The sequence below is a fragment of the Canis lupus genome, chromosome 23 (genome assembly GCF_011100685.1).
Source record: "Canis lupus familiaris isolate Mischka breed German Shepherd chromosome 23, alternate assembly UU_Cfam_GSD_1.0, whole genome shotgun sequence".
Classification (NCBI taxonomy): domain Eukaryota; kingdom Metazoa; phylum Chordata; class Mammalia; order Carnivora; family Canidae; genus Canis; species Canis lupus.
This window is the reverse complement of record NC_049244.1, coordinates 11,263,035-11,275,795: the sequence shown is the minus strand read 5'-3', so window position 1 is coordinate 11,275,795 and position 12,761 is coordinate 11,263,035. Positions and strand designations below refer to the sequence as shown.

General features: G+C 36.8%; 1 protein-coding gene across 4 annotated transcripts in view; it reads left to right on the top strand.

Moving 5' to 3' along the window:
* ULK4 (unc-51 like kinase 4) overlaps positions 1–12,761 on the top strand; it is a 603,320-nt gene that overhangs the window by 136,559 nt on the left and 454,000 nt on the right. For all 4 annotated transcript variants that reach the window (XM_038570533.1, XM_038570534.1, XM_038570535.1 and 1 more), the window contains one exon: positions 3,145–3,306. In XM_038570533.1, the coding sequence (XP_038426461.1) occupies positions 3,145–3,306 (162 nt within the window). The remainder of the gene's footprint in view (positions 1–3,144; positions 3,307–12,761) is intronic.

The following is a 12,761-nucleotide window of genomic DNA, read 5'->3' as shown; positions in this document are numbered from 1 at the left end:
CCTCTAACTTATCACAGTTGACCTTCAGGTAATGGCATATAGATTTATACATAATATAGGAGAACTTTTATAAGAACCTTATATCAGAACTTCGTGTATAATGATATACAAACATATACACCCAATACATCTAGTACTGCTTTTCTAGACATTCTATTATTATTGCACAATGTACTTCTACGTGTTTTTTTTTTTTTAAGATTTTATTTTTTATTTGAGAGAGAGAGAGTACATGCATGAGCAGGGGTGCGGTGGGGTGGGGTGAGCGGCAAAGGGAGAGGGAGAAGCAGACTCCCCACTGAGCAGGGAGTCTGACTCTGGTCTTGATCCTAGCATTCTGAGATCATGACCTGAGCCAAAGGCAGACACTTAACTGAGCCACCCAGGCTCCCCTGTTGTTCTGTTTTGTTTTTCATTTTTATTGATGTATGATTCACAAAATTGTAAGATAATTAAATATACAAAGTGATATTTTAATGTGTTTGTGTACACACATACATACAGTGTGAAAGGATTTCCTTGCTAAGTTAACTAAAACATCAATCACCTCACGTATTTACCTCTCTCCTCTTTTTTGGATGAGAACATTCATATTCTACTCTTTAAGCAAATTTCAATTGTACAGTACAGTGTTATCAAGTCTAGTTACAATATTTTACATTAGATCCTCCAATTTTATTTATTTTATAACTGAAAGTTTGTACCCATCACAAACGTCTCCCTATTTTCCCCACCTTAATCTTTGTTTTTGAAAAGTATTATTGTTGGATATACATTTGTAGATTGAGAGTTCCCAGTCTTTTTTTTTTTTTTTTCCTTTTAATACTTTAAAGGTATTGCTCCGTTGTCTTCTGGCTTGCATCATTTCTGATGAGAAGTTTCTTGTCATCCTTATCTTTGTTCCCCTCTACATAATGTCTTCTTACTCTAGCTGCTTTTAAATGTTTCTCATTAGTACTGGCTTTTAACAGTTTATGATGTGCCTTAGTGTGATTGATTGATTGATTTCTTTCTTTTTTTGCTTGGTTCCTTTCCATTTGAGGTTCATTGAATTTCTTGAGAATTACTAGTTTTTATGAATTTAAAAATTTTCAGTCAATATTTCAACCTTCCACTGCCCCCCGCCCCACCACCTTTGGGATTTCATTGTGTATACACTAAGTTGTTTGAAGTTTCCCTATAGTTCACTGATGCTTTGATGCCCTATTCTGTCCCCCCACCAGTCTTCCCGTGTTTATTTTATTGCTAATTGCTATGTCTTAAAGTTCAGTAATTATGAAGTCTCCAGAATCTAATCTGTCAACTCAATGTATTTTTCATATAACACTCTGTAATCTCTAGCCTTTTGATTTGAGCCATTTTTATATCTTCTATATCACTTTTTATTGTACTTATGCTTCCTTCTTCCTTCTTAGTGTATAGACAATATTTGTAGTAGCCATTTTAATATATTTTTTTCTAAGTCCACCTTCTATGTGTCATTTCTACTGACGGAATTTTCCTTTTAGGAGTCATTATTTTTCTGCTGCTTTGTATGTGTGGCAACATTAAATGGATGCCAGACATTGTGCTTTTTATATTGTTTTGTGCTAGAGTTTTTTTTTTGTTTGTTTTTTTTTTTAATTTTTTTATTTTGAGGGTGCCTGGCTGGCTCAGTTGGAGGAGCATGTGACTCTTGATCTCAGGGTCATGAATTCAAGCCCACATTGGAGCCTACTTAAAAATTTTTTTTTAATTTATAAATTTCTCAAAAATTCACATTCCTTTAAGTACTTTTGTATTTTTTCTTGAACTCACTTAAGTTATGTGGAAACAGTTTGATCTTTTTTGAGGCTATCTTTTAAGCATGGTTAGGACAATCCAGAACAACCTTTAGTGTTAATTTGGTGATGCTGCTCAGGTAATACCTTTCTTGGGACATTGCCTTGTAATTTAGGTGGTGTTTGGCTGATTGGCATGCTAATTATTCCCAGCCCTGAGTGATTCCTAAGGATTGTTCTTCTTGCTCCTTTTGATTTTAAAATCCTCTTCCATTTTTATGTTCTTACTACATATTTTTCAGATTATTTCATCCCTTTAATTTTTTAAGTTTATTTTTCTTTTTCCAGTTTTTATACAAATTCCAGTTGGTTAATATACAGTGTGTTTCAAGTATGGAATTTAGTGAGTCATTACATGTAACATCTAGTGCTTATCACAAGTGCTTTCCTTAATATCGATCATCCATATAACCCATCCCCCCAGCTCTCCTCCAGTTAACCTCAATTTGTTCTAAGAGTTTTTTTTTTATGGTTTGCCTTCTTTTTCCTCCCCATGTTCTTCTGTTTCAGTCCTTAAATTCCATGAGTGAAATCATATAATTGTCTTTCTCTGACTTATTTTACTATTTTATTTATTTCTTTTATTATCTTAAGCATAATACCTGTCATTGCAAATGGCAAGATTTCATTCTTTTTGATGGCTGATTAATATTCCTTGTGTATGTGTGTATACTACATCTTTATGCATTCATCAGTCGATGAACATTTGAGCTCTTTCCATAATTTGGCTGTTATAGATAATGCTGTCCCTTCAAATCAGTATTTTGTATCCTTTAGGTAAATACTTAGTAGTGTAATTGCTAGATCATAGAATAGGTTTTTTTTTTTTTTTTTTTTTTAAGATTTTATTAATTTGAGAGAGAGCAAGCATGAGAGAGGGGAAGGGCAGAGGGAGAGAGAGAGAAGCATATTCCTCAATTAGCAGGGAACCTGAGGTGGGACTTGATCCCAGGACCCTGAGATCATGCCCTGAGCTGAAGGCAGGCACATAACCAGCTGAGCCACCCAGACACTCTGTAGTGTAGTTCTGTTTTTAACTTTCTGAGGAACCTCCATACTATTTTCTAGAGTCTGTCATTTTATTTTTATTAAAATATATTAAGATTATGTTATGCTAAGTTTTAGCGATTAAAAGATTAAACTGATTTAGTGATTAAATTGTCATAATTTCATAATGGCCTGAAAGAATGATCACACCTCCTAATTACCTAATGCACACAGGGGCAGATGGTATACTCTTGGTATCAGGCCTTTATTTTCACTGGTTATATGTATGTATTTCTCCTATTAAATAACTACCTTTTACTCTTCTCCCTTTCTCTAGGAAGAGCGTGTTGTGAATCACATGGCAGCAAAGATTATTGAAAACGTCTGCACTACCTTTTCTGCTCAGGCTCAGGGCTTTATTACAGGAGAAATTGGACCCGTTTTATGGTACCTATTCAGACATTCCACTATTGATTCTCTCAGGATAACAGCAATCTCGGTAAGATGGAGCATCTTTTGGGAACATATCTGAGTATATTTAAACACCAAGTTTGAAGAACTGTCCTGGAAATAGAGTAAATTTCATTGGATAAGTAGGACACAGAAATGGTGAGAACAATAATTTTAAGGCAAAATTTTCAAAACTGGGACTGGTAAACCTTGGGATTGTGGGAAATTGTGGTAGGATCTTATGGGACCATACATATCATTTCAGAAATGATTGGGAATTGATAGTGGAAAGCTGTGCTCGTGGGTAGGGTACAGCATTTGGTTTGGTTTATGTTTAGTGTTGCCTGACTTTTTCTTTTAGCTCCTTCTTTCAGATTTTATGCTAAATACACTTATCATGAATTAATTATAAAGTGAATTCACGTTATGTTCAGGCATCTGTGGTTTTGCAGCTTTTGTATTTTGATTGGCTGTCTACTACTTTGCTCACATGGTTATAGTGACTTGGTGTAAAAGATAATTATGTATGAAGATGTGTTAACATGGTTTGTATCCATTTAATACTCTGTTGAACAAATACAACCCTTACTCATATGATTTATTAAAATGGTCTTTTTGATCACTAGTCTCCTCTGTACTCAACATTATATGGCAGCCTTGCTGTCTTTCTTTTGCTTGATCATTCTTGTGCTTCTCCCTTGTCCTTCATTCTCTTTCCTTAAACCTCCAACCTTCATTTTCCTGTTACAGTTGATGAACTGTCCCTTCTGGCAGAGACAAACCTCTCCATGTTTCTTCACATCTTCTTTCTGTTCCCTTCTTGGGAATCTAACTCAAATGGTTACTTTTGCTTTTTCCTGAATCTTTAACCCTTTCTCTACTAGATCCTGCTAATTAGCATTCAAGTATTCTTTACCTCATTAAAAAAAAGAAAAGCACACATGCAACCGTATCAAAGGGTGTCTGGGCTGTACATCCCTCTTCACAGCCATACTTCTTTAAAGAGTTATTGTCACCAGCTGTTACTCCTTTCTGGTCTATTTTCTCTTTAACCTAGTGTAGTATCTGTCCTAAAATGATACTGGAGATGATCTTGCTCAGATCTTCACTGACTTTCATATTGCTAAATCCTGGGGATATTTATTGATATTTTCCACTTTTTTTTTTAAGATTTTATTTATTTATTCATGAGAGACACAGGGAGAGAGAGGCAGAGACACAGGCAGAGGGAAAAGCAGGCTTCCTGCCGGGGAGCCTGATGCAGGCCTCGATCCTAGGACCCTGGGATCATAACCTGAGCCAAAGGCAGATGCTTAACCTCTGAGCGACCCAGGCACCCTTCTTATCTTAAATTTAGCTATGTAATTTTGAAGATCAAGTGCTAACCATTCTGCTTGCTGAATATCATGAAGCAAAGGATATGTAACATCTGTCTCTGTCTCTGTCACATACACGCACACACACACACAAATGCTTCTGGAGCCACATGATTTCAAAGTGGCCAAAAAACCCCCTAATTATGGTGTTAGTAATTCCAGAAAGACTGTCTGGAAGAGTTACAAAGTATACCAGTGACTGTTCTCAAGGAATCTTGGAATTCTATCTTAGAATATCCATTTTATACCACATCTTGTCTATATATAATGGAATATTACTCAGCCATCAAAAAGAATAAAATCTTGCCATTTGCAATGATGTGGTTGGAACTAGAGGGTATTATGCTAAGTGAAGTAAGTCAGAGAAAGACAAATACCATCTGATTTCACTCATGTGGAATTTAAGAAACAAAACAGGTGAAAATAGAGGAAGGAAATGAAAAATAAAATAAGATAAAAACAGGAAGACAAACCATCAGAGACTCTTAACTATAGGAAACAAACTGAGGGTTGTTGGAGGGGATGGGAGAGGGGAGGTGGGTGGGGGTAACTGGGTGATGGACATTAGGAGGCACTTAATGTAATGAGCACTGGGTATTCTCTGCAACTGATGAATTACTAAATTCTACCTCTGAAACTAATAATACAGTGCATGTTAATTAAATTGAATTTAAAAAATTTAAAGAACATCCATTTTAATGCTGGGCCTTTAAAAAAATCTGTCTTGTTTTAATTGGGTTTATGTTATTTTTATCTTTATATTCAAACATGATTTCTTTCCTTGGCAAAGTTTTTTTCCAGTTCCCACCAAAGTTGTGTACCTTTTATCCCTTGCTTCACCTAGCATTAAGCTTTACCCTTTCATCTTGGGGTTTTTATATTTTGTTCTTAGCATTTACCTGAATCATTCATTTTTTACTGAAATTTTGCCCATTGTCCCAAAAAAGTCTCTCCTTTCTTTGCTCCAAAATCCCATTCAGTATCATATGTTCTAGATCGTTTTTCTATTTCTTTAGTTTCCTTCCATTATGAAATAGTTCCTCAGTCTTCCTGTGTAGTTCATGTCCTTTACAATTTTAAAGAATGTAGATCTTTTATTTTGTAGGGAGTCTGTCTGGTGCTTTCTCATGAGATTTTCTTAGCACCTTTGAGGACTCCTGCCTGTAACCAGTCTGTGATGGTAGCCATAGGAGGATCATCTATTTTTATTATTCCTTCTCTATCAGAGGTTGGTAAATGTTTGCTATAAAGGCCCAGGTTATAAACATCTGGGGCCTTGTAGACCATGTGTAGTTTCTGTTGCACATCTTTTTTGTTTCGTTCTCTACTGCCCCCTTTAAAAATGTAAAAAACATTAAAAAAATAATTCATTTATTTGAGAGAGAGAGAAACAGAGTGAGAGCATGCATGAGTGGTGGGGGGTGGGAGGAGAAGGAAAAGCAGACTCTGTTGAGTAGGGAGCCAGATGTGGGACTCCATCCCAGGATCCTGAGATCATGACCTGTGTGGAAGGCAGACACTAAACTGACTGAGCCATTCAAGCACCTCTCTTTTTTCTTTTTTAAAAGATTTTGTTTATTTGAGAGAGTGAGCACAAGTGGAGGTGGGGGGCAGTGTAAGGCAGATGGAGAAGCAGACTCCTTCACTGAATGAGGAGCCAGATGCAGAGTTCAGTCTCAGGACCACGAGGTCATGACTTGAGCCAAAAGCAGATGCTTAACTGACTGAGCCACCCAGGCGCCCCCACAACCATTCTTATTATATACCTCATGAGTTGTGGAAAAATAGGCCTTTGGTATTGCTTGGTATTCTATTGTAAGGAAGCTCTTTCCCTTCTCCCATGTGTATATGTGTATTTATATCATTACTTTGATGAATAATTACTTTGTGCAATGGGTCATAATTTGATATTACTGCCAATATCCTTCTTTGTTGGGATGCCAAAGTCATCCTAGATTTATCCAATGTGGTCCCTTCAAGCTAGCTTCTGTGTTCTGTGGACCTATCTCTATCATGTTTGAGCATTTCATTATTTTCTGACAGCACATGGGTGTTCTGGGTTATTTTGTGCTTTTTCTCTGCCAGCTCTGGAACCAATCATTTCTCTGGGGAACCTTTGGTATTTAGAAGCCAAGATCTGGACATTCTTTGTGCTTATTGCTATGGGGCATCATTGTTTCTAGGCCTTCTTAATATTCAGAGTTAGAAAAAAATATATCCATTCATACACATACATTTATAATTGCTTTTATATATATTATACATATTTGGAACAAAATTCATGCATTCATATCAATACTTCCAATTTTATTTTTTTTATTTTTATTTTTTTTAAATTTTTATTTATTTATGATAGTCATATATATATAGAGAGAGGCAGAGACATAGGCAGAGGGAGAAGCAGGCTCCATGCACTGGGAGCCCGACGTGGAATTCGATCCCGGGTCTCCAGGATCGTGCCCTGGGCCAAAGGCAGGTGCCAAACCGCTGCACCACCCAGGGATCCCAGTACTTCCAATTTTAATTCAATACCTTAAGATTCTTTCAAGCCTTCCCACTTCCCATGTTTGTAAATCCCTTCTCAGGTAGAGACAGACCTGGTTCCCATTACTCTCCATACTTCTACTGATTTGTTTAGTCAGTCAAACTTACTTCTTTGTAACAGACTCTGTCAACTCTGGCCACCTCTGCTATGTCATCCTCTGTCTTCCTTGCCATTGCCACTCTTCCTCCTTCACCCCTGTGCTTGGTTCCTCCTCTCCCCAATGCCCCCTTTCCTCAAATGCAGACATATTGACTTTGGGAGAAGGGAAGGTGAGAGGAGATGGATTAAGAAAAATGAAGGGTTAGGTATTCTTTTTTATACATTCTCTTCCCTTAACTTCTCCCACCTCACTGTTCACACTCAGGTACTTAACCTGTCTTGGGAGGCTCATTCCTGAGTGTCTTTCAGGTCTGTCTTACCTCTCTCTGCTATGTTTCTACCTCCACTGTCTAGGAATTGGTGAGCACTTTTTACTTTCAGTGCAATATTATTTAATGCATTTAGCACCTTTTGCTTAGTAAATCAGTTGTATTAGCGTATTATACTATAAATCCTTATTGGTTACAAACTCCTTTAAAACCAAGACACTATATATATACATATAAAGATTTTATTTATTCATGAGAGACAGTCAGAGACACAGGCAGAGGGAGAAGCAGGCTCCACGCAGGGAGCCCGACGTGGCACTTGATCCCGGGACTCCAGGATCATGCCTTGGGCCAAAGGCAGGTGCCAAACCACTGAGCCCGCAAGGGGGATAGTCAGGGATCCCCCCAAGACTATATTTTTTCATCTCTCTCTTTCTCTGTTTGAAGCCAGGTCTTTGATTACAAGTTAGAATTTTTCCTGCAAAGATTGAGAGAGAGGGATCTTTCTGTCCCACATTATGAATGGGGGGGGAGGGATCATGAGTAGTTTAATAACATTTAACATCCCTCATTATTGGGGAGATGAGGAAAAAAATAGTAAATAAAAATAAATAATAAAAAGGTAGGGTGATCATTTTTATTATATAAAATATAAATATATTACATATATTTTATTATGTAAAAGTATGAAATCATTGTTGGGATCCTAAAATAAAGTTATTCTAATCTTAAGAAAATTGTTTCTGTCTTGTAAACAGGTTTACATGAGGATTTATTAAAGATTGAGGTGGCAGAAACTGAAAATAGGCATTCTGAAGACACTTGATGGAAATTCCTAGCAGGGAATGACAATTGCTTCCTCCCTAGCATGCCTTACAGAGCTGAACTTCCTTTTTTTTCTTTTTCCAAATTCTTCTCTCAGGAATGTGTACCAGAGGTTAATGTGCCCATTTGGTGATAAAGATGGGAATTCTTATCACAGCCTTCAAGATCTCAGGTGGTTTGGCACCTGCCTACCTTTTTTATAATGTCTCCTAAAGCTCATTGTCTCACTCTTTGTATTTCAACCACACTTTGTTCTGACATTTTATAGAATTTGCAAGCACTTCCCTGCCTCAGGATTTACCCCCTTATTGTTCCCTATGCCTGGATACTCTTTTCACATGGCTGAGTCTTCATCTTTCAGGTATCAGTTTAAATGTTACCTCCTCTGGTGACATCCCCTGGCTCCTCAAATCTCTTTGTATTTTTGCGCATAGCAACGACCACAGCTCTATTAATATAATGTATATAAGCATGGTTTTCCCTATTCGTGTCAGTTCTAGGAGGGTAGGAGCCCTTTGTCTTGTTCACATCCTAAGCACACATGGTAGGTGTTTGGCAGGTCTCTGTTAACCAGATGAAGTTCTGCATGAGTTCTCCTGGAAAAGAGTGGTGTTCAGAGTGGGGCACTGAGCTGCTTCTTGTTTTGTTTGTAATGGTCTGTGCTGTCTCTGCCATTGATTTCCTGGTCATATCTTGGTCCCATAGATTCCCCTGTATCAGCGTGGTCCTCAGCCCAGCAGCATCAGCAGCACCTGGGAATTTGTTAGACATACCGGTTGTTGGCCCTTGACTTAGACCTGCTGAATTGGAGTCTCTAGGGGAGGGGCTCAGTAATCTGCATGTTAATAAGCCTCCAGCTGATTCTAATACCTGCTGAAGTGGGAGAACCATTGCCCTAGTCCTTGTAGCTTTTGGAAATACTGGCATGGCATGAAGTGAAAGACAGTGAATTTTTCCTTCCCATGTGGTGATGGCTTTATGGCTTATGGATTGGTTTTTGGGAGGAGTGGACCTGATTTAGGAATATACTGGATGAATAAAAGATTACTAGAATTATTAGGATTACAAGGAATCTCTATGAACCATCGTGGGGGACCAGAGAAACCTGTAGAGTTAAATTGAGTAGGATGGTGCCGATGAGGAAGATAAGTGGAGTAAACATAATTGCTGATGGGCTGAGATGAAGGGGATAAAAAGTGAAGAATTTTGCAACATTGTGGTTCCCTCTGGGGTTGGCGAGGAGCCTTTCAAGGAACATTGACTACTACTTCCACTTTACACACCCCCCCCAACCCCTATTCTGATGTATTTTAATATGTCTCAGGAGTCATATGAGAGTGTGTATAATTTAAAAAAGCTCCCAAGGTAATTTTGATAGGATGAAAAAAAAATATTCAAAGGACAAAATACAAATGGTTTTTAAGGTTATTATTCCATGGTGATTCTGTCCATGTTTCTAATAGATATGCGTCCTCCATTTTGACTTAGTCTGTTTCTTAGAAATTGCTTTTGTTATGTAGACCGTCAGGACTTCTGGAGGTAACACAATGTTCTTTTTGAAGCAAATTTTGAAGTGAATTTTAGACTAGAAGTGGGTTTTTTTCCCCCCAGTTTTAAAATGTAGTTTCAAGCTCTTTTTTATTAAGTAAATATTTCAAAACCAGTGCACTGGAGATCTGACTTGAGATTTGATTTTTTTTTTTTTTTTTTGGTTCAGAAAATACAAGCCACTAATGTGCTCTTGAGCCTCCATGAAGCTCTCAACTGTTTGATATCCAGAAGTGGGTTAAAGGTTATTTTCTGCATGAGCTTTTTAAAATGGAAAGTCTGTTAGGCTTTTGAGCAGTATTCTGAAGATGAGACACTCCAGTTGCCCTCATATTGGTTTGAACACATTTGGAAGTAGTCTGGACAAATCTTTGATCAAGAAATATCCCTATTACGATCATTATGATCAGGTAGGGATTTTATATTGTTAGAAAGTCAGTTTTGCTGTGAGAGCTGCCCCAACAATTGTTAAAATGCCAACGACAGTGTTTCGCGTCTTGAGGTCACTATTGGAAGAACCCTTAATTTGTTCAAAAAGTTCTTTTTTTTTTTAATTTTTAAAATTTATTTATGATAGTCACACACAGAGAGAGAGAGAGGCAGAGACACAGGCAGAGGGAGAAGCAGGCTCCATGCACCAGGAGCCTGACGTGGGATTCAATCCTGGGTCTCCAGAATCGTGCCCTAGGCCAAAGGCAGGTGCTAAACCGCTGCACCACCCAGGGATCCCTGTTCAAAAAGTTCTGATTGAAGCATGACCTTTAGGGACTCTGTTTAAAATGCTGTTTTTAAAAAAATTTTTTGGATTAAAATAATAATTCTGTTTTGACTTCATACACAGCAATTTTCTTAGATCCACTATAAATGAGGTTTAAAAACTTTCACATTCTAGAATAGAGCTAGCTTTGTTTTTAGTAAATTTATTTTTCATATTCTTATTTTCAGATATTAGTTGCTACTTTTCTACTGAAACATATACAGTTTGGGCATTAGACTTGAAGAATCCTACTTTCATGGTTTCCAAGCCATCATCATCATGTCTAACTTAGCCAACTGTAACTCCCATGGAAGGGAGAGGAGAGACTGAAATAGGATTCTATTCAAAATAGAGCAATATTTTTTTTCCTGTAATTTCATTCTGCTATGGCTATCTAAATGAATAGAGATCCCTGGTGTATGTTTGACACAGAGTCAGTGATTATTGTTATATTTTCTAGCTTTATTGAGATGTCATTGATATAACATTGTGTAAGTTTAAGATGTACTACATGTTGATTTGATACATGTATATATTGCAAAATGATTACTACCACAGTGTTAGGTAACCTCTGCATCATATCACATACTTAACTTTCTTTTTTGTAGTGAGAACATTTACAATTTATTCTCTCAACAACTTTCAAACATCTACTGCAATATTATTAACTATAATCACCATGCTGTACATTAGATTCTTAGAACTTATTCACTATAAAATTGGAAGTTTGTATGCTTTGACCAACATTTACCCATCTCCCTCCCTCATCCCCCCCAGCCTCTGGGAACCACCATTTTAGTTTGTTTCTATGAGCTTAGCTTTTTTAGATTCCACATGTAAGTACTTAGATATCATATAGTATCCGTCTTTCTTAGTCTTATCCCACTTAACATAATGACTTAAAGGTCGACTACCCCATGTTGTTGCAAATAGCTGAGTTTCCTTTTCTCTTGTGGCTGAATAATATTCCATTATGTATATGTGTAACATATATACCACATCTTCTTTATCAATTCATCCATTGATTGACTCTTAAGTTATTTTCATATCTTGGCTATTGTGAATAATGCTGCAGTGAGCATGGGGGTACAGATATATCTTTGAGATCCTATTTTCATTTGTCAGTGACTATTGAGACAAGATTATACATCCCATATGATAATCAGTTCCATGAGGAAAGGGACTCTTTGTTTTGGCAGAAGGGTGTATATGTAGTGCTTTGCAAATGCTTAGTTTTCAGTGTGTTTGTTCAGTAATTTCGGATATGGTAGCAAATATATACACTATTAATAATGTAAATTTTCCTGGGATGCCTGGATGGGCTCATTTGGTGAAGCGTCTGACTCTTGATTTTGGCTCAGATCATGATCTCAGGGTTATAGGTTTGGGCCCCATGTTAGGCTCCACACTCAGCAGAGTCTGCTTGATATTCCCTCTCCCTCCCCTTGCTTGCTCTCTCAAATAAATCTTAAAAAAAATAATGTAAATTTTCTTTAAATATTTATTTCCACCTAATTAAAAATGTGTAATATAGTCATGGCATCAGAATGTAATTTAAAAATTATTATAAAAGTGCATTTTTTGAAAACTTTGAACAGGACATATGTAAAAGGGTGAAGACTTCCTTGTCTTTTCTCTACCCCTCACCTTTTGGTCCCACCCCAGGAGACAGCAATTTGAGAGGGTCATTCTAGATTTTCATTGTTACTAGTTGCATTATCTTTTCCTTTCGGGTTATAATAAGGTCACATCAGCATTTTCATAAGGATTGGAACTAAAGTTTTAGCATTGAGTAAATATATGTACTTTAAATGTTCATTTTGGTAGAAGATTGAGTTTATACCAATCAACATTTGTTTTCCTTATTTTATCGATAGGAATAACTTTTAAAGGAAGTTCATCTTTGGAGATAGAAAAAAATATTTAATTTTTTTCCTGAGATTTTTAAGAAGATGAAAATATTTTTTGAAATCTTTATCTTTCCTCTTTCCTTACAATTCTTTTTTCTTTTCTTTTCTTTTCTTTTTTTTTTTTAGAGTACATGCTTATGCTGAGAGGTGGGAGGAGGGGCAGAAGGAGAGGGAG